Below are 25,107 nucleotides of genomic sequence, written 5' to 3'. Positions count from 1 at the left end.
AAATATTTAGCACATCATTCAAAAATAAAAACAATCACGGCCCTAGAGACTGACTATATACTTAAAAAGCCATTCCCTTAAACCCTTTTAACATCACCATAACCAGCTTCACATGTTGATCTTTAAAATGAAGCAGGGATCATCAGTAAATTTTCACTGATGGTTTTTACTTAGCCATGAAATTTCATTTAGACATTTACAATTAACCGAATCAAGCAACATCCAGGGGAATTATTTAATTTTGGAATTAAGATGTCACTAAATGGGGGCCAGAAATTGTATATTGCTATGTTTGCTCAGATTTCATCATAGCACCATAATCATATCAACGATATGGGGTCAGACACTCTGAAATCTTAGACACAGGCTACTGGGGCTATAACTAAAAACAGGGTTACTACTGTAAAACCTTAAAAACCAGTAGAAAACAGACCACACCAGGGTGGCCTCAGTGGGAATCAGACTGAAGCAGAGCACACGCATCATGCAGTGAAACATCTGTTGAGATTATCCTCCCTGTGTGTCCACATTTCATTGGACACAGGTAATCAAGCAGAGTTTGCACATGGCACTCCTGAACCCTCTAAGATGCAGCTGATGCTGTTCTTGCCTCGCAAACCCGGGGCATCCTTCTGCTTTAAGACGCCCTCCCCGGACCCGAGAAGTGGCCCAATCGCCCTCCTTTCCCAGTCACCTGATTCATGTACTGCCATTTTACACACAAGTTTGACTGACAAAAAAAAAAAAAAAAAAAAAAAAAGGAATTGGCCTATCGGCAACCTCAACACAGAAATACACCCTTTTGTAAGAAGATTAGAAAGACTGGGGATAAAAATCAAAGCGGCTGAGGTTAGATGCAGCCAGCGCGGGGTGCTGTGTGGACCACTGAGGTGTTCGCGGTCGGATCTCTGCATAGATTCAGAGGAGAAACCGGGTGAAGAAGAGGAAAAGAGAGAGAAGACAATGCAGGTTGACATCGCATTTGAAAAATGAGTCTTCAGTCTTAGGGGATGCCGCATAGATCTGATAATAATCACTGTGGTAATATTTGATTACTGATTAATAATAGGCTGATTTTTTTTCAGCTTTTTATAGCCTATAGGTTAGTAGTAGTATTTCTGCAGCTGGGTCATCCTGATGCCTTCGACTGAATATTAAATGGTTCCCTGGATGTGACCGTCTTATGTTTTATGTGGCCGCCGCATGAATTCTCCCACCGGATCCTGGTCGGTGTACGCTGCTGTCCTCCTCCCCCTGCTCACACGGCCGATTCTCGCAGAGGGCACTACCCTCCTCCCCGCCGCTAAAGACATTTTTATCGTCCTCACCGGCTCCCCCTGCCCGGGCTCGACCATCACTCCGCCTGCCTCCTCATCCACCACCACCTTCTCCTCTGTAACATGTCGGGACAGTCTTTGACGGACCGGATCGCCGCCGCGCAGCACAGCATGACCGGGTCTGCCATCAGCAAAGCCGTCTGCAAGGCCACGACGCATGAAGTCAGCGGACCCAAGAAGAAACACCTTGACTGTAGGTTAAGCATACCATCACTGCTTACTGTATAGACAGGCTGCATGCATCAAGCTTCCAGCATCTCTCCTCACAAAGGGCAGCTTGTGTAAACAGCATCTATTATGCTTCCATCCCTTCTCGTCCGTTGTGTTTGCAGCCTCTTTAATTACGCACCATTACATTCCCTCAGACCAAAATGTGATTTACGCAGCAAAGCAAACACTACAATGTAGCCTATCAGGCCATTAACAGAAGTAGTAAATTTTAATATAAGTCGATGGGCAAACAGCCAGGTACTATCAGTGCATGTCATTCAGAGGAAATAGGCCACTCTGGTACAGGCCAATCATATTGCAACCAGCCGTTTTACAGTGTAGGCCTATCCATTATTAACGCCACTATCAGCAGCAGCACCATACCCTCTGGAGACACACCAGCAGCCTACACAACGCGCGTTTACAAGCGTCACATCTTCTCTTCATTTCAATCATTTCATATTCAAGTTCACTGTCATGTCCTCCAGTGTTTGCGTCACTAATGAACGGCTTTCTGCTGTCAGTCCTGAGTGCTGGAGGAGCAGATCAGTGAGAGGACTGTGGGTACTGTAGCTCTGCTGGTGGGTGTTACAATGAGGCTGTTTTTTTTTTTTTTGGTGTCAGTGGATTCCTTATCTCCATATTCTGCTAATTACCTGCATGTGCAACCTGCAGCATCTGTGTAAACACATGGAGAAAGAGGATTCCTCGCATGTAGATTTTACCAATGATTATTAGGTTAGGTGGCTTTTCTGCCTCACTATAATTACTTGACATGATCGATAGAGAGCACGGTTAATCAATGCCGCTGCCAGTCAGGCCCACAGACAGACACACAGCCGGGCAAATAGCAAGATGGCTAATGAAGAGGAAATGTGGATACATCAGTCTGAGAGAAACAACGAGGCGGGTAGCCAACAGAGTCAGTCATCCAGCTACACACCCAGCCAGTCGGCCAACAAGTTTGGCAGTGGATTAGTCAGTCATGTCCACAGCAGAGGTGACACTGGGAATTCTGGGCTCCCTCACAAGATGTGCCACCGCGATTCAACACAATACATCTAAATCAGGACTGTATCACTTTGCTCTGTAAAGGCCAGTCCAGCAGAAAACACCCAGCGGGAGTGTTCGAAAGAGGTTCAGAGGCATGTTTGTATGTGCATTTACGACAAAAGACCTTTTGTGACTCTTGAATTGCAACATTGAGTAATTACTGCTGCTTTGATTTCATACTAATCTCCTTATCTTGACCACCATTAAAGCCTGTTCATTTAGGTTTTCAGTGGCATTACAGCTGTAGCCATGAGGCTGATGTTTTACATTTTGGCTGCTGCTCCATTTGAAACAGGAACTGTCTGGAAGCCCCTGCTACAGATGGAGGCTGGAGGATTTTTGCAGTACATGGATTATGGAGTCTGAAGCCAGGTCCTTTGATTATTTCAAATCAATTATTGTTCTATGCGCTGAAACAAATAAAGTGCAGCAAGTGATTGGCAACATTAATGGTTTAGACCAGTAATGTTTTATAAGAACCCATTACTGGCAGAAGAATGCCAAGGGTGAGAGCAGATATTCTGAAAACAGAACTGGAGCATTTACATTAAGTGGATTACAAAGTGGTTTATACCAGTGTGATCAAGGACAATGATGTTTCTTTAATTGTGGGTCAGTTAATTCTGGTTGAGATGGAAACATGAGGGATTTGTGATCTGATCCGGCTCTAATTCAGATCTTTATTGGAATAAAGAGCTCCAGGCCAAAGCAGAAACTGTAGGTCTGGTCCAATTCATGCCCCTGGAAGCCTGAAGCTTGAATTTTTAGTTGAATGAGTTTTTTGTACTTGAGCCATTCAGATGCAGCTGTTCTAATAGACACAGCTAGCTTGCACAATAAAACACTTTCTATTTCCTGCTAGAGGACCTCTCCTCTCCATCCAGGACATGCTATAACACACAGCTTTCTCTCTCTGACATTTATTGAGTGTAGCGGCTGCACATTTAAGGTTAGGAAAGAAGCAGGGAAGGAAGTGTGTTTGTAATCAGGAGGTCGATGGCTCCAATCCCTCGACTGGCTGAGAGGATGTTAGTAGAGAAGTGAATAAAGAATGCAAAGAAAAGGCAATGTGCTTTACTGCTCTAAAGGAGCTTCTGATGAGTCAGCTGTACAACTGCATCGACCGTGGCTCGAATTCAGGTCTGAGAGTTCAGACGTGCGTGACCCACTCTCTCTCACTGCAACTCACACAGATCCCATTTGGATTTGAGTCTCTTCTGTCATAAAAGGTGACAGATACAATACTTGGTCTGGATTTTGAGGTAATGAAAGGGTTTGTAAAAGCCCCCAGCAGGAATGACAGCAGCAAATGGAATAAAATAAATGTGGGTGACACAAAGGAAAGCTGAAATAAAACTGGCTAAACCTAATGTAGGTTTTGTTCAATAAGTAATAAAATCTTATTCAAAATCCCACTGACATTTGCAATAATAATAATAGCTGATAAAGCCTTGGAACAGAACACTTCCCAGCAGTATCTTCGCCTTTAGTTCAGACATAGAAGCGAACAGATTACAGGTAAAAAGCTGGAAAAATGAGTCAGTGAATTTTATGGACATGGATGAGACGGAGTTTTAGAAAACAGAAAGCGAATATGAGGAAACGGTTTAATTTTTCTGGAAACACTTGCTGAATAAAAGCTAAATGAGAGATTTAACAGAAGCTACTGGCACAGAGCCTAGCCCGGATGTGACGTCAGAAAAGACTACAGCTCCCATGAAAATCTATAATCATGACAGTGGTTTCATCCATATCCATAAAATTATAAGGTCAGAGCTAACAATGACCCTGTGAACTGATTAGACTCTTCTGTCAAGATGTGATGTTGCTAAACATTAAAACCAGAAATATTAATAACAATATTACTTTGCTTTTTAAAAAACTACCATCCTTGTTTAGACATTCAAAACAAGCCATGTGAGTTAGTGCTGAGAAAGGCTCTGTTCCAAGGTTGTATTTTATTTTTTAGTGTTGTTAGAAATGTCCGTGGATTGTGAACGAGGTTTTCTTACAGCTGGAACAGAATCCAAACGTTCTGGTTTGACACTGGCTCTCTATAGGATTAAAGGAACAAAATATAATATAAAACTGAGGTTACAGACAAAGTTGCCCATCAGTGGGAATTTAATTCATGTCCACTGGAGCTAATCCAGTCTGTGTTTAACTTTTTAGATCAGAAAGAAACAATAAATGCACCTGGGCCATGATTCTAGATTGGTTTTCCTAATCTGAGAGGTCTGATAAATGCTGATGAGGTTTTAGTTACCTTTAAAATAAATTCACCTTGGTATTGATCCATGCCTACCAGGCACAGTAGAAAGAAAAATCACTCTAAATGCAACACACAATAATTCAAAGTGTTTAAAATCCTACAGTTATTCAGTCAACCATCCCAGGTCTCAAACAGCATGCATTTCTGTGCCTATAGTGTCATGACCTTGACTGACTGGTTGGTAACGTAAACAGCCAAAAGTGATTATTTACTACCTATAGCAAAATGATGAGCACACCACACAGAGTAATGTGATGTCACTTTCACTAGGCAATATTCTGCATGGCTGATATAGCATAGAGTGGCAATAGAAAACCAGATTTATAACAGGTGGAATAGTAATCAGGACAAAAATGACCTTCTACTCTGAAAGCACAACCATTTTTGTTATTCAGCATATGATTTCTTTGTTGTGTGTCAAGGCTGTAATAATGACATACTGTAGAAAAGAGCAAAAGCACCAAAAATGTGTTGAGAATAATGATGAGCCTTGTGCTCCCTGGTAGTCACATTTATGGCCTTTCAGACAAATGAAGTAAAAGAAGACAGAGAAGATGCTGAAATGAGTCACAGGCACTCTGATGTAATGGGAACACAAAAACAGAACATTAATGAATCCCCCCACACATTTACTCCCACAGCTACTGTATGTGTCCGTATAATGACCTAATCTTGCAATTCGATTTCACGTCCAGAAAATTACTCACTTTATCTAAAGCCACAGTCTTAAAACACGTTGAACAAAGTTGTTAATACATTTACAGCAAGTGTCTTAATGTGGAGATATCCCTGCAGCTGCACACACTTCTAAACACTGATCTTATATTTTATTCTGATGAGCATTACAAATGCCTTGAATTTAACTTGATGACACCAGATTGTCATCTCATTCTTTGTATAAATGTTTCCACACTGAAAATCTAAAGTCCATTTTAGTTGTGTTGTTGATGTATATAATTCCTTCTTTGGGTGCAGCTTATCAATAACACAAGTTAGTAGTCATACAGTCAATACTTCATCACAGCCCTCTGGCTGTTTACACGGCCACATGTCGAATATTAAATCCTAGCTGATGTATTATCACCCAAAGGAATACATAGAGGTGGACACGGCATCAGAATGAAACTGACTGAAGATGTTCCATTATTTAGATGGAACTGTATTCAAGCAGAAACATGCCGACTTTGTAATTACGCAGGTACAAGTAAATTAATATCCTTATCCTGCCATAACTGATTTTGTTTTGCTATCACTGAGAGCAGTAACACCCTCTAAGTTGATATGGAGAACTTGTTAGAAATTATTGCTTATTTAAAGTTCTAGCAGTTAGCGAGGAACATTATGATTTATTTGGAGTCATGATTCTGACCACCTGGTAAATGTAAATCCAATATTCCCTCTCATTTTAACTTTGTTTTGGTCTCTACCAGCTCCTGAGGGAAATACCTGGCTTTTCAAATCAATATCTCTACTGCAATAAACAAGCCTGTATACTAGTGAGCATTTAAAGAAAAAAAAAAAATGAAAGTGAATGTCTAAAATGTTACAGCTGATATGACACTAGCTAATTTACCCACCCTGTTCTCAATTAGCTTAAAGCCTAAAGGTGCAATGCGTAAAATGTGAAAGGTTTAACAGCATCTAGTGGTGAGACTGCAGAATCTAACTTACTTAGCCTCCGTAACTCATGAGTCTCTCTCAATAGCCAGTGCTTGGTTTGTCCTTTCTGGGCCACTATAGAAACATGGTGGTGCAACATGGCTGCCTCCATGAAAGGAGTCCTTCTCCCTATGTAGACTAAGAAGGCTCAATTTAAGATTAAGAAAATGAAAAATTTGATATTTGCCAGTGATCCAACACTAATTACATCATATTTATGAATCCCTCGAAATATTACAGTTAACCTTTAACTGCAGCATTCAGCAATTCTTCATAAAAATAAATACAATCAACTGATGGAAATAACTTTATGCTTGTGTTACTATTCCATGGTACTTACAGGTGTCAGAATATATTAAGTAAAGAAAAGCATGTGCTTAATCACTGCCACTAAAACCATGAGGTGTGTCAAATGTCCTACATAAGACCAGCACATAATGGTAATGTTTACGATCTGGGTTTAGTGTTTAACACATGCTACTGTTTGCAAATTAGCAGCTGTGAACCACAGGCAGAGTTAGAGGCTCATCCTTAAGGGAACAAATGTTTTATGGCAATCCATCTAGTAGTTGTTGAGCTGTTGCAGTCTGGACCAGTGTTTGACCAATTGTCATCTGTAGGGACAAGTCGTGGTTCAAAAACGTGTAGCATTTCCAATTTAGCAGTGTGTTTGTGTGTGTGTTCACTTTTGACAGGAAACATTAATTAGTTAGAATCAATACGTCCCATTAATTATTAACCCATAAAGAAATTCACAAACTATTAACAATGTGTAATGCATGACTGAATGTTACCATTATCATGTACAGTGAGATTTAATTAGGAGAACGGACTTTAAAAAATACAATTAGGATAAAAATAGAAATAGATAGTGGTGATTCCAGCATTGCAGCCATTTTCATGTACAGTCACAGAGTCATGGCAGTCAGGTTGAAATAATGCGTTATAGCAACAGTGATCAGAATGTCGCAGTCTATAAATATCAGTCTTGATGTTAGCATTGCTGTATATGTATATTTTTTTTCAAATTGGAGCTGGTTTTTGTTTTCTATATGTTTCTCTTTAGATATTAGAAATAGATTCTAATACACAGATTCTAATATTTGCTCTTAAATCTGGGGACAAAAGTCATGATGTGATGAGTGTGACTGCATATCAAAGCTGGGTAAGTCCACTATAATCAGTATTGTTAGAGTTATTACTGGCTGTCACTGCCACTGAGGTTTTCACACTCCAAAATAACACACAGTGAAGATGAACAGCATTCAGGCATTAGCTGCTGTGAGTTGCTGGTGCTTTGGGTGCTTTTGACATGCATTTAAATATTGCCAGCTGGGACTCTAGTATCCAGCATTTCAGTGAGTGCAGAAAACATCACAGAGCTTGCAAATAAACCCAGATAACCTCTGATCCTGTGAAAGAAACGGAGCGAGAATTTGCCTCAGAAACTAAACCACTTGAAGTTTTTTTTTCAATAATTCTCTCTCCTCCTGCCTTTGATTACAACTTAATTTCCTCTCACTCCCCCAGTGCATCAGGCTGAATCATGACATTTTTAGCTCAGATCCTTTTGTATATTGCTTTTGCATGGTGATTCTTTAGCATTTGTTGTAAAATTGCTTGATTTTATATGAATCGTTTGTTTTTTCATCTTATCTGATCCAATATAAGATTTACCCCTTCTTCCCATGTCATTTTGTCACAATGTTCTTTCACAAAACAAAATATTAGCTGAAATGAGTGACAGTATATCCAGGCTGGGTTTTAAATAAGCACATTCACAGTTTTTACAGTACCGTTAAGAACATTGTGGTTATTACTCTAAGGGGGACAGTGAGATAAATGGAAATGGTTTATTCGGGAAAATAACTTAAACTCACTGATAAATGTCACTGAACAGATTACATGAAGCTGTTTCACAGTAAGTGCACACTGCACTTCATTTATATGAATGGTTTCAGTGTGAAAAGTGCAAGGTTTTGTAAAATGTATTAAGTGCCTTTACTTTTTGAATTACATTTGATTAACTTTATATTTATGGCTATAGAAGAAGAATCATTGTTTAAGCCATTTGAAGCTTAGTTCTTTTACTAAAGAAGAACAGTAAATATTTGGGATTAAACATACCTCACACTTTGTTACCCCAAATCTTTAAAGAGTATAGGGCACCGTTCCCAGAATCTTTCCCTTGTCATTTTATTTGCTGCATTCTGAATCACCCATTATCTATACTTAACTATTTTTGGTGCATAAATAAAACTAACAACCTTATGCTTTTCCTGTATTAACATGTCAGTTTTTCATGTAATGATGCACACACTCGGCTTGACACTTGTCAGAGTTTTGAATATGACATGCAGCACTGAGCTATTTTACTCTTGAAATGTTTTGTACATTTTCCTTGAAAAGGCAATTTACACTCTAGATGTGAGTTTCAGAGGGGTAAACACTGGTGTTAACTCAGTTTTAGGCCATCACTGCTCCCAAAGTTGCTTTGAAAGAAAATTCATATTCATTATTCATCATCAGTCTATTCATTTGACAGTTTTTTTTTTAATTATGCATCCCCTGAGTTGATAGTGCTGGAATAAAATTGACCTCTTAATGTAATTTTCCATCCTTTGACTTGATACTTTATTGACATTTTGGTGGAGTGGGTAGTTGTATTGCAGCCAGTAAATGGATTTTGTGATACAATAAACCTGGTTCTGATTCATTTGTCTATGCACTCTTGTGTCATTAAATTATCATTTCATATTGATTTGTGTGTTGATATTAGATGAGTCAAAATGAATGCATCAGTCAATATGACTGCATTTATCTTGGTTGTTCACTAACTCCTTCATAACAACCTCTGGGTCTTTCTACTATACATTCTGATTTAGCTAGTGCTCTTATTCAAAGTAAATTACAGTAAGCAAACAGGCAGAATTGACTTTAAACACATGGGGTAAAATCTACAACTTTACAAATGAACCTTTGGCCACACACCTGTTGCTATAATCCCTGCTCTGCTGACCAACTGTTTATTCACTTTTTTCAGTTTTCCCTGCATGTCCAGACTCTTTCAAGCTGTTTTTTTTTGTCCTTCAGACTTGATCCACTGCACCAATGAGCTGAACGTCAGCATCCCCCACCTGGCAGATACACTGCTGGAGCGCACAGCCAGCAACAGCTGGATTGTGGTTTTCAAAGCGCTCATCACCACACACCACCTCATGATGTACGGGAACGAGGTGAGCTGACACAGCGACATTTCAAAACCCAGAAGGGGTGAAAATACTCACTTTCCAACAGCAGTTTTCTCTCAATGGTGATAAAAAAAGTCACAACAAGCTTGTTTGACTGAGCTCAAAGGAGATTGTAGGTTTTTTGAGATTACAAAAGCAGTCATCAGAATAAAAGCATGAAAAATAATTACAAGTATGTTGACTCAGGTCTTCTATTCTAGTGAGCTACGAATAATTTTACAAATGTTTCCTCTGTGTTTTTTGAAACGCACTTTTGCAAAACCTCAAAGGCCAACAATCTACAAGAGTATTAAACAAATAATTTTTTAGCAGCAAGTTCCTTACTTTAAAAGTTTTAGAGTGAAGAGTATCCATCCTGAGATGCATACTTTCTAAAGTTAACAGGAAGTGTTAGGCTGTAAAATATTTGTTTTTTAGTCAACTGTTAAATAAGTCAAAAAGAAAACTCAATTCAGACAATCTATTATTGTCTATTGTTAAATCAGCACAAATGATGAACATCTGCATGAACTTGATTCTTAAATTTGAAGATTTTCTGCTCTAGTTCTCAGGGCAACTAGTGATGTATTTTTAAATATTTCATAAACCAAACAACTTATCTATTAATAGTGAAAATAATCAACACATTTATCAACTATGTAATAATCAGTAGTTGCACCCCTACACTAGGTGGCAAACTACCATTTGATGGTGAAAGATGACATTCCTGTACAGTCCAACACACTCTGCGTTTCTACCTCCACACACACAAACAGTGGATGTTTGCCACCGTTCTAACTCGAGCCATCGATCTGTCCAGAGTATGACATTTTGCTCACCAGGTTGTAGCAATTGCTCTCCAACTCTTGCAGCAACTTTCTTTGAAACCGTTATCTTCCATGTGCCCAGCAAGGACTGAAGAAGGATCCTGCTGACATTTCAATGGCCAGTGTGACAAATTGCCTCACTCCTCTGATCATACTAGAAGAGAAACAACCAAAACATCAAACATGTTAAATGATGAGCGTTTCAAACTATACACAGAGGCTGTGGCAGCGATTACTTTGGGCGTAACAACGCACTCAGAGTATAAGCACAACAAAGCTTTTAGTGACACGAGTAGTGACACGATGTTTTGAAAATTTGTCAGTGATGTCTAAACTGGCTGTTGCCTGGCCTGACATTTCCCATATGGCCAGAAAAACTGTTTAGTTTAAAGCGCCATGAATTGCTGTCTATACTTCATTAATGTGATGTATTTGCTTTTAAAACTGGATGCTTTAAGCCAATGGGGTATCACCTAAAGAAAGAGAGACTTCAAAAGTCATAGAAAGAGCATATTGTGGTTTTAATGGTGTTTTTTTTATGCTTATGCAGAATCTATCAAAGCTCACCTGGAAGGTCAGCACTCAATATTAAAAGGCTTAAAATTTCAATTAAAATGTAAAATGTGGTTAAAGACAAGCCAAATGTGTGATTACTGCACACTTTGCAAAGGATTAGTCTCCTCTATACTGCAGTGTTATTTATTTGCACTGCAATTTTATTATTACTATCGATGCAATATTAACTTCAAGCTGTTGTAGCGTGTGGTGTTTTGTTATTTCACGTTTCATTATTTAATAGTGTTATGTGTCATTTATTCCTTTGATGATATGTGAAACCTTTGTATTATTTTTTTTAGTTCCTGCTCAAGGACTACAGATGCTATTTAGCTTTGTAGCTAATTCTGGGGCAATTATGGACTGTCCATTGTCCCTGTCAAATAAACTATTAATCTAAAAATAAAACAGCGAATGTGTGTGCTGCTGGACCTGCTGCGACTTGGCAACCAAGACCCAAAACATAAACACAATAAAAAGCTATAACAGATGACCACTGGCAGTTTAGAGCTTTACCTTGAACAATTTGCTGTCAGACTGCGTAGTTCTAGTTGTTGTGGAGTACGTGATCTGCTTTTTTGGTGTCTCATTTCACCTACACCTGCGTCAAGCCCTGACATGTACATTAACAGCAACTAGAGTTTTCCAGGAAGTCTGTGTCCATCTCATTATTGTAAGTCAACAAACTCAGCTTGTGGGACATGGCTGTAAAGCTGGAACAATTACAAATAAACTGCTCACCTTGTGTGGCACACACCCTGTCAGTGTGTCTGTGTGGACATGACTTGATATTGTCAGAGAGCGGTAACAGATGAGACGCTAACTCTTTCCTCTCTTCTCTTCTTTTTCATCAGAGATTGATGCAGTACCTTGCCTCCAGAAACACACTCTTCAGCCTCAACAACTTTCTAGATAAGGCTGCACTACAAGGTGATTTAATGCCATTTGGCTCTTTGTAAACTCAGCAGTGCTGTACGTCTAACAAAATGACTTTATGTCAGACTCTCCTGGCCCTATTAATAAGCCTATTTCAGCTATAGTCCAGTATTGCAAAGCTACAGACAAATGTTCTCTTTGTTGGTATAACAAACTGCTGAAAACAGAAAAAAAACATGCTTACTGACTTAGCATTTAAATACATAAAAAAAGTAATGAATAAATAAATCTCAGGATTAGCCAGAAGATAGTATGCTTAATATGAAAAGGATTATGGGTTCTTTGATGTTTTTGATGATTTAAAAGTGGGCCAAGGTGATCAGTGCCCCTTCTCTGCCCCACCCTTCAGGGTATAACATGTCAACGTTCATCAGACGCTACAGTCGCTACCTGAATGAAAAAGCAATGTCTTACAGACTAGCAGCCATGGACTTCACCAAGATGAAGAGAGGGTAACAAACACATGCTACACAGCAGGCCCTAGGACCACAAGTAGTAATTACACTAGAAACGTGCTAAAATACAGTGTAACACTAGCATGAATAGAAAGGACAAAAAAGTGAATGAACTGACCATTTATCACGGCACAATCTAACTTTTCATTTGTGGCAAGAAGAATTTAAAATTATATATAAAACAAACTCAAAATGTGTTCTTTATTTCTGTATTATTTCGTCTAAAGGATTGTACAGTCTGCCTTTGAGTGTGTGAATGTATTTTTACATGTTATTAGGGCTGACGGTGTGATGCGCACCATGAACACAGAAAAGCTGATTAAGACTCTGCCCATCATTCAGAACCAGCTGGATGCACTGCTGGATTTCCAGGTAAACGTGACTCAAACACAAAAAACCTGTATCTAAAAGCCTGAGGTAGTCACTGAAAAATCTTGATCTGATATCAACCCACATTTCTTTCTCTTTTCTTTCTTTCTTCCAGCCTAACTCCAACGAGCTGACCAATGGAGTGATCAATACAGCTTTCATGTTGCTCTTTAAAGACTCCATACGGTTGTTTGCTGCTTACAATGAAGGGGTCATCAACATGCTGGGTAAACATATTTATGGAATAATCAAACTTCTCTGATTAGTGTGATTCCACTCAGTCCTTTAAAGGAAAATCTAATTTTCCTCCTAATGTTTTTCAAAGTTCAATTAACCACTGGACCTTATTATTTGCATATTTTAACATTATCATCTGGTATCTCAGTGCGTTATGATCTAGTATCTCACATTGTAGGGCATTTGTTGTCAATGAACGAGTTTCCATGTTTTGTGCATAAAAAATAATCATTTTATGCTGGTTCTCATCCCCTGATACACAGAGAAATACTTTGACATGAAAAAGAACCAGTGCAAAGAAGCTTTGGAGATCTACAGGACCTTCCTCAACAGGATGACCAAACTGTCTGAGTTTCTCAAAGTGGCAGAGGTAACGTCTGCTCGTCCTGCTGATCCTCCACGGAGGAAACTCAGAGTTAAACATCGGTATAGAGGGCGGAAATGTCTGTCTGGAGTCAATCTCAAAAGGCCTCTTGTTTTCATACAAGCACATCTAAATTTTCTTTTCTAATTTTCTAATTCACCCTGCAGATAAAACCCACTTAAACCTGTTGAGATTCGCTCTAGACTTCTGTTAGCCTTGAGATCTGATTTACGGTCAACATTTTCTAACCTAAAGCCGACCGTAGATCAGTGTCAAGGGGCTTCTTCTCCCTAATCTTCCAACTATTTTTTTGCCTCTAGATTTTCTCCTGTTTCTGTCCTTCTCTTGCCCTGACCTGGGGAGGGGGATACTCCAAGACAGTGATTAATGGCAGAGTTTTAGAGCCACTCATGTAGAGCTTCCAGCTGAGGGACCCCTCGCGTGCTGCCTGTTCACATGCCTGCACTGCATGCCAAAGCAAGCTCTTCTATCACTATCTCTGTCTCCTTTTCCTCTAATTTTATTTCCTCCCTCTTCTTAACAATATACCTTTTTGTTCTTTATACTGGCTGTTATCAACAGTTGCAATCTTTGCTAGGCTTCACAGTGACTTTAAACAGTTTTATCCTCTATAGACTGCGTAGCATTATCCCATCTTCAGAGGCTTTCTCACTCTGCTTGGTTTCGTTCCAATTTGGAAGAAGGTTTGGGGTGCAGCCGCTCTATCCAAAAAAACAAAAAACAAAAAACAGACTAACGTTGACTTTAAGGACCCATTCATTTTACTTGTCTAACAAAATGTGTGTTTGTCTGTTTGTGTGTCATCTGTGTCCCTCCCTTCTCTTTCTGTTCAAAGTCAACATTAGTTGAGTGTCTTCCTTTTGGATGTTTCTTACCTCGCAGTCACGTGACCTGTTGTCTGCCCTCTGGCCTGCCTGTTCAATAAGTCGGTGTGCTCAGCTCTCATTTCAAACCATTCTCCAGATCTTAGTGTGTGTGTGTGTGTGTGTAGTGTGTACTTATAAGTGTGTGTGGTGTGTGCGTATTCATGTACTGAATATATAGGTGTTGTATGCGTGTGCATGCGTCCCCCTCTTCTCCTCCTCTGTCGTCTTTTATTTGTTATCCTTTCCAGCCACTGCATGAAGTAATGAATGCTTGGGTTTGATTCTTCTTTCTCCCTCCTCCTCCTCTTCCTCCTTCACATGCCTCTTCCCTTTTTTAATTCTGTGGTCTGTTGGGTTTTTTGGTTTATTCCTTGTTTTATTATTACATTTGGTTTATTTTTATTTTGCCTCCCCCCTTCCTCCCCCACCCTCCCTCCTTTTTTGTGACACAGCGAGTTGGGATAGATCAGGGCGACAGCCCCGATCTCACACAGGTCAGTCTACATCTCATCTCAATCAGTCAATCAGCAGTCAGTCAACCAGTATAGAAATCCGTCAAAGTCAATCCCATAATGCTTCATTCTAAACGCTCCCGTTCCCTACTCACCCTACAGACCTGCCCACACTGCAGCTGCCCCGTCCTCCTCCTCTCTTCTTCACTCTTCTTAACTCCTTTGCCTTTTCTCCTTTCCTCGCTGAGTCTAGAATAGAGAGGAAACAATAAATGAAGACCTGAAAATAGACGAAGTATTTTTAATCACAATTTTTAAGCATTAGTGCAGTTTTTTTCTCTTATGTGAATCACTGCAGAACATATTTTATTTTAAGGTAAGATTTTTTTGAAAGCAGCATTTATGCAGCTAAATGTCAAAAGTTTTTAGACTTTCTGCATACTTCTATTTTAGACATCCACGACCGGGGCTTAGTATCTGTCTGATTTTTTTTCCCAGCAGTCTTCTTGACATTTTCCCAGTGTAAATATCAAGGCTTGTCTTTTGATTCAAAGGCTTATCATACAAATAAGTCAGCACCACTTTATAAAGTAGATTTTTGTGCACATAAGCAGTGTTCAAATCATTTTCCTGAAAAGATTATGTCCCTTTGCATTAGCTGTGGGGAGAGCAGCGAATGGTTTTTATTAAATAGGTTTCTGCAAATATGACTTGGATAGGCGTACATAATGTCATCATAAGTACTGCATATCATGTGAAAGGCTTACTGCAACTTTTCCTTTTCAGTGGACACATAATTGGATTGTTACAATATCACAAATCAGGTAAACTGAAAAGGAGTGACTTTTTAAAATCAGGGTCATGTTTGTAGTACTTATGAAGACCTTATATGCCCTTATTCAAAAACATAGTGACTCATGCCTATACTGAGCTCTAGATTTGTGTCTGTTTTACTTTTAAACTTTTAGCATATTCTAGATTTCTCTGAAGAAGGATATCCAGAATTCGCATTTTACTCTTTTTCCCCCTTAAAATAAGTATATGAGAAATCTTTTCTTTGCTTGTTGTGTTTGCATTGTGTTCTCTGGGCTGAAATGTGAGGCTCTGGATGAAAACCATGGTATCACATGTGGTCAAAATGAACCCATCCATCCCTTCCTTTTTCCAATAAAGACTGCTAGCCAGCTGCTCAATGTGTATACCTGGTTATTCACCAGATGTTTACATTTCACTGAGTTAACTTCCTTGGCTTCCAGCGGGATAATATCATGTTACCCAGCTCCTATGCCAAGTTGCTGCTTACTCTCCAAGCTAAATTAAATGAATAATATTCTAATTTAATTTCTAACCTAAAGTGGAATCCATGGGTTAACTCAAACTTTTGGATTGTGATTTTCTTTATGTGTATGCGTGTGTAGGTGTGCGTGTTTATGAGAGCGTTTGTGCACTGCTGGCATCTGCATGGGCTCATTAGATGGTTTAGAGATGTGTTTGCTGTGTTTAACTCTGGAGCCCTGCAGCCATGATGCTCTATTCTGTCCTGACCTGTCAGTGCCCCTGTGGACTTGCTTGCATGATCTAGGGCTGATGTGTGCATGCTGGTCAACCAAACCTGATGAAACCAAAATGCAAAAAAAAAAAAAAAAAGAACATAGAGCTGTTGTAGAGTAGAGACCACATCTAAGGGTGATGTCTTAATTTTGCTGCTGCTTTGTGTGTATGTACCTAAATGTGTGAATTAAAAAGAGGCGGTGGTGAGAGAAGAGTGAGAGAAAGCAGTATGTCCCTTTTAGTCTTCTTGGTTGTGGTTCTAACGTTACCTCATATCACCCCTTCAACCCCCCCTCAGGCTCCCAGTTCTCTCCTGGAGGCTCTGGAACAGCATCTAGCCTCTCTGGAGGGCAGGAAGCTCAAGGACCTCTCCCCCGTCAGCAGGTACGATCAGATCTGCTGCACCCTCCACTATATTTTACTATTACTACTACTACTGCAATTGTCACCATAAATAGTGCTTGTAAAATATATTATAATTTGTTGCCAGGGTGGCTAAAAGTAAATGCCTGCACTAATTCTGCTGGGTTTGTAAAATGGGAGTGCAGCCATGACCACTACTACTGCTACATGACTTTAAGACAAATTAATAATACTAACAGAGGTGACACCTTTTTGCCACACTTAGGACGGTAATGCCATTCTCTGTGGTGGACTGAACGTTCTTAACAATCATGCCATGAAATATTGTGTAAACACAGATGCTCCCCAGAGGATGAATCCTTATGACTCCTATTGACTTTTTCTTTAGCACTTATATAAAGTCTTTGTGGCTCTCAGTGTAATGTCATGCTAGGAAGGATTATAATTCACTTCACTGACCTCCTGACTTATCATCTAGTGCAGTTACTGGGTTAAAATTTCAAATTGTTCATATTAACTGTATTTGGATTTCTTTACATTGAGCATTACAGCCTCACACAGACACTAGTGCAACAGTAGCTTCTTAAATCTTTAAAATAAGGTTATGGTTTTAAAGTGCAAGTCAGTAAAAACAGCAATAACAAATACAATACATACAGCAAAACAGCAACTGTGTAAATTGTAAACTCCCAACTTTGCAAAAATAAACGTGTGTTTGTCTCACTCTAAGATCCAGCACCTTGTCGAGTGCAGTATCCTCTCTCTCCAGCACTGGGCTCTCTCTCAGCCGTATGGATGACAAGACAGAAGACAACAGACTGCAGCAACACAAGGCGAGATATTTGCAAGTCATTTGCAAGAGAAAAGAACAGACATATCTTTAGTTTGTGTGAACTGTGTGCACAACTGAACCCAAAGTCTCCTTCCTTCTGCACACCGTGGTTAAAGCTGATTGCATTTATTCTGCAGTACAGTAAAATACACTGTCTGTCTATGGCTGCTGGCCCATAGCGTACAGAGCTGCACAGAGAATAGAAATGAACTCACAGTGTAAACACCCTCTGTAGTGGATTGTTCATCCAAAAATGAAGCATCCAGCATAACCTATTTTTTTAAAACCACAGGGAATAGTAATATTTATACAAATGGCTAACCTGCTTAATATCAGAGATAATTGCTTTATTTTTATGTTGTTGTTTTTCCAGAGAAGGTGAACAATTAGGGTACTCATGTGCTAGAGGGCTATTAACAAAACATAACAAAATATATCTTACAAAGTAAGATCAGTTCAGTCACATTCTCTTGATGCTATTCAAGCAGGAGGATGGTCACAAAGTGATCGACATTCAGACGCCAAATGTGTCACCCAGTACCCAGTCAGTGGGCAGTGCCAACAGCAGTGGAGGAGCCACAGATCTCTTCTCCAACTCACCCATCGTACCTGTCAACAACCAGTGAGTCTAGCACCTGCAGTCACACACAGTGAAGTGAAATTCTTCTGTATACTGTGGAAATAGTTTTTATTATAGTTTTTATTTTCTGTTTTGTCTGTAAACTGCTAGCCTTCGGTTTGTGGTTTCATTTTATTACTTTATCCCAGTTCTTCAACAAGAGTGCCTTTGCCTAGCTGTCACAATCACTTTTTAAATTTATTTTCTTATCTGACTTTTCTAGTTACATAAAAATAAAATGCAAACAAAACTGGGCTCTGCTCTGTTTTCCTTCCTGCAGTGTGCCAAACCTGACCAGTGAGCTGTTCACCCTGCAGCCAAACTTCACCCCCATTCAGACCACACACACTGTGCCCAGCAATAACAATGCCTGGGGAGGTAAAGCTGCATACACAACCAAACACACATAATCATGCAAATAAGGGCCGACATACACACAAACAAACACACACTGCTAAGAGCTGGACATGCAGTGACAGTGAAGGCCATGCTCGACTCGTTATGTCTTTTCTACTTTCATGTTACCATGGTAATCTTTGGACATCAGGTGACCTGCTGAAGCCCGCTCCACCCACTCAAATTCACAGCCTTGGAGCCCCATTGCACTCTGGGAAAATGCTGCCCAATGATATTGATTCTTCATTAGCCAACCTTGTTGGTAGTGAGTATACAGCTTCTCTCTCAAAACAGTCATTTCCATTTTTCTCTTTCCCGCTAGTCTTCTCTTTGTTGCTTCCTTTCAGTTGATGTTTTGTTTTTCCGTGTCTCAGACCTGCAGTTTGGGGGAACACCAGCTAAAAAGTGAGTGGGTTTTTCTGACATCTAAAACTGCATCATGAGTAAAAGACTGCTGTCTATCCAGTTTTATCACTGTTCACTCTCACCTATGAGTGATGATTTTCTTTTCGCATCATCTGTACACCTGTAAATGCTGTGTGTGCGTCTGTGTGTGTGTGTGTGTGTGTGTATACGCACCAGGCCGGAGCTCCAGTGGAGTCAGCTAGTAGAGAAGAAACCAACAGGAGGAAGTGGCTGGCAGTCAAAGACCATGTGTACCAGCACCAACTGGGCTCACACCACCCATCCCATGGCACCTGCACCAATGCCTGTCCCTCAGATGGTAAATTAAAAGTCACAGTCAGCTGCTCAACACGTTTCAGATAGCGTAGAGTTGTGCACGGTCACGTGTGGCACAATAGAATGTTTATTGTAATGTCCCTACACACCCAAAGGCCACTCACACAGGAAGGTCCACTTAGCAGTATGTTGCCTAAGTACAGTGCAGTGTCTTTAAATACAGATGGTGGTAGATTGAAAAGAATAGAGTTTTTGGCGATTTAAAGGTTCAATGTGCAATATTTAGATTGATCGATTAGCAGAAATGGAATATAACATTCATAATTATGTTGTCATTTTAACTGATTAATCAGGTCTATGAAATACTTTAAAAATAGTAAAAAAATAAATAAATAAAAAAAAAACACTATCCAAATCCCTTAAAGTAGTTAATAGCAAGATAAAACAGGGAAAGGCAGAAACATCTCACACTGGAAAAGCTGTAATTAGAAAATATTTGGCAGTTTTTACTTAGTTATCAAAATAGTCATTGATCAGCTGACTCTCACTGAACAATCAGAATAGAAATCACCTCATTATAAAGTAAATTATTCTACAGAGTATTTTAAATTATAGATTCTTAAAAAAACATGTCAACACACTAGCAGCATAGCAAGTTTACCAGCAGTTACAAGATAAATAAAAAATAACCACTGAAGTGTCTGTATTTTAGGATAGCCAGTGAAGCACTTACTGTAGCAGAAGTCTTTTGAAGAGGGGTTGTATTGCACATTAATCTGGTGCCATCCATCATCTTGTCAGTTTCTCCTTAATATCTCATTCCACATTGAAATTCATCAAATATACCTGTTGGCCAAATGTAACGTTCTACTGCATTCAGGGCTCTTGAAGGAGCTCCCAAATGTGCCTCTGTCCTTTGTGCTCGCTTCTAATTATCTACACGTCCCTTCCATTTAATCTGGTTTCATCTTTTCGTTTTCGAATGATTGACCTCTCAAACTCAAAACCGCTTATTTATTCATGTAATGGCTCGGAAAGTCAGGGGCTCAACTGGAATAGAAACATAAGAAATCAGCAAGGGTCTGGTTTATCCGCCCATTTGGACAAAAAGTCCCAGGCACGGCTTTTATTGGTGAATACAGAAGTACTTTGAAAACTTTAACTGTTTTTCTTTTCCTTGTTCGCAACTCTCCACAGAATGGGATGATCTATACTGGCTATGTAAGTACACTTTTTTCATTTCACATCACTCTCTCCTGTTGTTGCCCTTGATTACCTCTTGTTCTTTGCTTTTTTAACATCTATGCCTCTGACTCTCTTTATTATTATGCTATTTGTGTTTTTGCAGTAGTTAACTACAAGCTGCCAATCTGCCACCTCAGTTTATCTTTGTTAAATGTTTTTCTTACCCAGCATTAGGCGTCTCCCTAGACACAAAAAAATGCAAATGCTTAAGAAAGTAAAAACATTTCTGCCTTTGTCTGACAGGCCAGACATGAAGCTGAAGTGTTTTGTTCATACTAGAGTTTTAGCTTTAAACTGGTGTGTTGTCCTCTTCTTGGTACAGGCTCCAGCACCAGTGGCTTTTCCTATGACGACACCCCAAGTGCCTGTGTATGGAATGGTAAAGAACAGCGTCCTCCAAACTAATCTCAGTCTTTTATCTGTTCTTGCTGGAATCGATCTACTCTAAATCTGAAATAATTACATTTCCTTCCATCTACATCATCCTGTTGGTTCCCCACCTCTTTTGTTCCTCCACCTGTCACTTCATCAGCTCCCTCCTCAGATGACTCATCAGATGGGGGGCATTCCCATGATGCCCCCGCAGCCTGTTATGTACAACCAGCCTGTCCTGAGACCCAACAATCCCTTTGGGCCCATCCCGGGGACACAGGTAGCACAAACACACAGATGTAAAATATTACACAGAATATATTAGGTTATATGCCACATCATTCAGAAATTGTTTGACATGTTGGGGAAATTAGTCTGTTTGCTTTTTTGCAAGTTAAAAGTTTCATGTGAAGACTGATACCATTCTCAGTTGAAATTAAATCTTGATTGAATATAGGGCTGTAGCTTAAAGGAATAGTTCACTATGTGCAGAAATATAGTTATTGCTAACGATTTGCTGCTTGGAAATTATATTAACCTGCAGACATTAAAGTGGTATCAATCTTCTAATCTAACCTATGAGAAGAAAGCAAATAAACATATTTCCTGAAACATACTTTGTTTAATGACCTCTTAAGACTGCATTTTCTCATTCCTCTTGTGTTTATCAATTTTCATTAATCTACAATTTTACGTGATGCGGCATCAAGTTTAGCAATTTTGAAAATGGCTACAATACAGTTTAATGGTAGAAATTTAAAAATACATATATTTAGCTTTAGTTTGACATTATAAGCTAGGTTATCGCACTTATGTGGGACTGAAGCGTTTAAGCCTATGGGGCTTTTGTCTAATAAATACTTTTAATGTCTCAGGAAGTCAAGCATTGTCTCAAAAAATGTACATTTCTGTTTTTTGTAAAGATTCAAAGACTTTTATTGTCAAATTCGACTACATGTGCAAAACATACAGAGGAATCGACATGCTGTTTAGCTCTCTCCTTAGCAACCAAAAATAAGCAGTAAAAAAGTAAAATAAGAAAAGTGATATACACAAAGTAAAAATATGAAATATAAGTCAATGTATGTAGAGACTAACAAAGTATGTTGGAGTGAAAAGCAGAAACAACTGAATATTGGGTTGCTCTCAACTTTATGATTTGAAATGTATAGCTTAAAGGAAAATAGTTTTGCTGTCACAGCCGGTTATATGGGGTTTCCTGGGAAATGTAGGGGATTAGTAACTATAACAGAAATTGACAAGCCACAAAAAGAAAAACAGGTAAAACAAATAAGAGTAAATTAATATTTTTTCATCTCAAAATAACCAGGATGCATCAGGCACCCTGCACCGATATGAAGTGCAACTGCATAAGAAAAACGAAGGGTAAAAGTTTCCTTTAACACAAATATTTTGTCAATGCTTCATGTCTCTAAGTCTCATTGGAATAATTGATGCATTCATTCATAGCTATTATTAAAGACTGAATGTGCAAGTTTTGGACCCTTGAAGGATGAATCCTGTTGTCATATAATTATAAAATTGACCAGCAAGTGTGAAAAGTGTTTTCCACTGTGAGTAATCATCAGCTAGTATAGCCCCAAGGCTCATGAGAACGAACAAACAAGTGTGTTTTGACCAATTATTCAAAACATAGCAGATTTATATAATTGCTTACCAAGCACTCGCACCCATGAGAAGTGTTTTCCTGGCACTGCAGCAGGTAATACGCTTGTCAATAGATGCCTGAACACTTGATGAGGTGTTTTGTTGAACTAAATTACTCTCCATTCTCACCTCGTCCTCTGCAGATGCACTTCATGTAGGGATGCTGTAACCATGGCAGCAAAGCTGAGAGAGAGAGAAGGCAAGAGAAAAGAGATGGAAAGATTCGAAGAAAACAAATCCAGAACCAAATCCACTGCAGGACAAAGAATGATGAGGACAGAGGGAAAAAAAAAGGGAGGGGAGAGGACGACGGAGGACCAGAGAAGGGATAAAAGATGAAACGCTGATGTCTCTTTCTGTATTGCCTGACCCTCTAATCTCCTCTCCTCTCTCTCCATGTGGCTATTGCTTTCTCTGTCTTTGAATCTATAATGCTGGGGCAGCAGAGGCTCCTCATCACTCCTAATCATCCTGTTTGATTTGCCAATTCAAATGGCAACTACTGACACCTCTGTGGAAGTGAAGAAGCTTGGTTTCTACTTCCTGACCTCCTCATCCTGATAATTTTCTGTATAAAAACACACCTGCTTCCCTCTCCATCCTACAATTCAATCAAACTTGGAGGACATGTCTCTTTCTCTGATTGGATGGTTTGCTGGCACTTTACTCAATGTGAACTTTGCCAAGGGTGTATGTCTGTGTAGGTGATCTTAGCATTTTGTTCAGATTGATTCCCAGTTGCATCATCCATCACCTGATGTCAGAGGTAATTGATTTGAATGTGTGTGTCTCTTTTCTACATTTCAGTGTGCTGCATCAACATTACTGTTTGCATATTTTTATGAGCTCCGCTTGTTCTTAATTGCCAACTTCACAACAAGAATCTGGCGTGGAGCAATGATTTGCAGTCACGAGTGTGTCTGTGTGTGTGTGCGTGTGGATGGACGTAGCTATGTACTATTGTGTTTCTCTTTTGGTACCTGATGTCATTACTGTGTTACCAGGTACCAATGTGTTACTGCACTGGAACTATTGACGAAAGCACTGAGCCAGACCCAGGCATCGCATTTGGATGTAAAAACAAACCTCTCACATTAACTTTACTACTTTGGGGATGTGCTGTACACACTGTGTAGTTTGCTTTTTTCCTTTTATCCTCCTCTACAGCTGTGCAATATCATGCAACCTTTTAACTGTCCTTTCCAACCATCTGTAGCCTGTTTAGAAGCTGTTTCCTGTTGTACTGTTGTACTTGTGTGTCTTCATTAATTTTCTGTAGAATGGTGTTTTGTTTTACTTATTTTGTTTTATATCTTGTTCTGTTACACTTGTACTGCTCTAAAAGTAGTGAAAAATGCACTGAGAGCCAGATAGAGGTCACTGGATATTACTTAGGTAATAATTCTCAGTTTCGCCAATCAGTCATGGTCTAACTCCCAACTGTACAATGTTCTTTCCTCTCCTGAGCATTCGTCCTGTCTAAAATCAGTCTCTTGTTAAGTCTTTTACACTCTAGAGAAACTGGATAAGGGTAATTACAGCAGCAGATGTCTCACCTCTAACTGGAGGAGTAAAGGCATTGCTAATACAGACAGAGGTTTGTTAGTGTAGTGTTAACATTTTCGAACAGGACAGGTAAAGGTCAGTTGGAAGAGTCAAATGAGGACCAGACCATTGGAAAGCAACTGAGGGTAATGTCTGTTAAAAATGGCCCTAATAATGCATGCAGTAACGACATACAGATTCATCCAGACAGCCAGAGACGGGCAGGCTTTAATGAGACTTTAAATGCTAATCTCTCTTTTCTGGCAGGTCCAAGGTCAAGCTAGACCCCCTGACAGATAATATATATATATAAATATATGTATAGCACAAACCTTCAAAGAGGGGACAATGCTCTGCTGCACAAAAACCTAAAGTCATTGCTGGGATGTACAGTAGAAAGGGGCAATAATTGATTGGGGATGAAGCTGTTTTCTATAGATTGTCTGTTCTATGTACATGTACTGTATTGTGTGTGTACACATGCCTTCCCATAGAGAAAAACAGGGTCATGTTCCCCGGTTAGATGAAAGGTCCTTAGCGAGCTGGTAGTGTATTAACTTAGCAGTGAGTGTTATTGTGACAATGTCTCAGTCTGTATAACACATACATTTAAGGTGGCTCTAGGATCACTCATCTGCCGAAATACGCAAAAATGCCCCAAGTCATTGGGTGACAAAGTGAATCTGAGGTGAACCTCTCCAGCTGCGCAGGCTGGCGACTCCTAGCAAAATCAAGGATTGCTGGCGTATCGGTACGATTCACCCTTGAACTGTAACTGCTGGCTACGCAAAAATCAATCCCTCTATACAACTCTGCAATCAGCAGAGAGAGACTTCTGTGGTTTAAATTGTTATCAAGCAGGCAAATATTATCCGAAGTTACTGAACAAGTGGCCAGCTGGCATTTGGATTTCTCCTTTGGAAAAATTGTTTCAATCTTCCCCCATTTTTCCTCGTTACAGTGGTTTGTCTTTCTCTGTCAACTGAACGCTC

The 25,107-nt window shown here is 39.5% G+C and overlaps 2 protein-coding genes across 5 annotated transcripts in view; one reads left to right on the top strand and one right to left on the bottom strand.

The window, feature by feature from the left end:
- Positions 1-19,320, bottom strand: part of LOC113142895 (ras-related protein Rab-39B-like) — a 29,355-nt gene extending 10,035 nt beyond the window's left edge. For 2 of the 4 annotated variants that reach the window (XM_026328244.1, XM_026328243.1), the window contains exons 1-4: positions 19,184-19,320; positions 17,482-17,575; positions 14,999-15,092; positions 10,601-10,742 (exon numbers count right to left, since the gene is read on the bottom strand). The gene's annotated coding sequence lies outside the window, so the exon portion shown is untranslated. Of the gene's footprint in view, positions 1-10,600; positions 10,743-11,659; positions 11,829-14,998; positions 15,093-17,481; positions 17,576-18,733; positions 19,136-19,183 lie in introns of those variants that run through there. The other 2 variants (XM_026328245.1, XM_026328246.1) reach the window with 2 other exon arrangements.
- LOC113142896 (phosphatidylinositol-binding clathrin assembly protein-like) lies at positions 1,174-21,939 on the top strand. Its single transcript, XM_026328247.2, has 18 exons — positions 1,174-1,530; positions 9,625-9,767; positions 11,998-12,073; positions 12,429-12,531; positions 12,813-12,906; positions 13,019-13,130; positions 13,404-13,510; positions 14,844-14,885; positions 16,693-16,778; positions 17,488-17,590; positions 18,078-18,211; positions 18,489-18,586; positions 18,756-18,869; positions 18,979-19,009; positions 19,187-19,328; positions 20,483-20,506; positions 20,853-20,909; positions 21,063-21,939. The coding sequence occupies exons 1-18, from the start codon at positions 1,401-1,403 to the stop codon at positions 21,225-21,227; spliced, it is 1,761 nt and encodes a 586-aa protein (XP_026184032.1). The 5' UTR covers positions 1,174-1,400; the 3' UTR covers positions 21,228-21,939.
- The last annotated feature ends 3,168 nt before the right edge of the window (positions 21,940-25,107 follow it).

This window comes from Mastacembelus armatus, chromosome 14, assembly GCF_900324485.2.
Source record: "Mastacembelus armatus chromosome 14, fMasArm1.2, whole genome shotgun sequence".
In the NCBI taxonomy this organism is placed as follows: Eukaryota; Metazoa; Chordata; class Actinopteri; order Synbranchiformes; family Mastacembelidae; genus Mastacembelus; species Mastacembelus armatus.
The sequence above is the reverse complement of the archived record's forward strand: the minus strand, read 5'-3'. Positions and strand labels throughout refer to the sequence as shown.

What these genes read in the sequence shown, in the direction of transcription:
- LOC113142896 (XM_026328247.2), top strand. Translation starts at nt 1,401, where the DNA reads ATGTCGGGACAGTCTTTGACGGACCGGATCGCCGCCGCGCAGCACAGC. An exon ending in AGATAAGGCTGCACTACAAG is followed by an intron (nt 12,074 to 12,428) that starts GTGATTTAATGC and finishes CCCACCCTTCAG; the next exon opens with GGTATAACATGTCAACGTTC. An exon ending in AGTTTCTCAAAGTGGCAGAG is followed by an intron (nt 13,511 to 14,843) that starts GTAACGTCTGCT and finishes TTTGTGACACAG; the next exon opens with CGAGTTGGGATAGATCAGGG.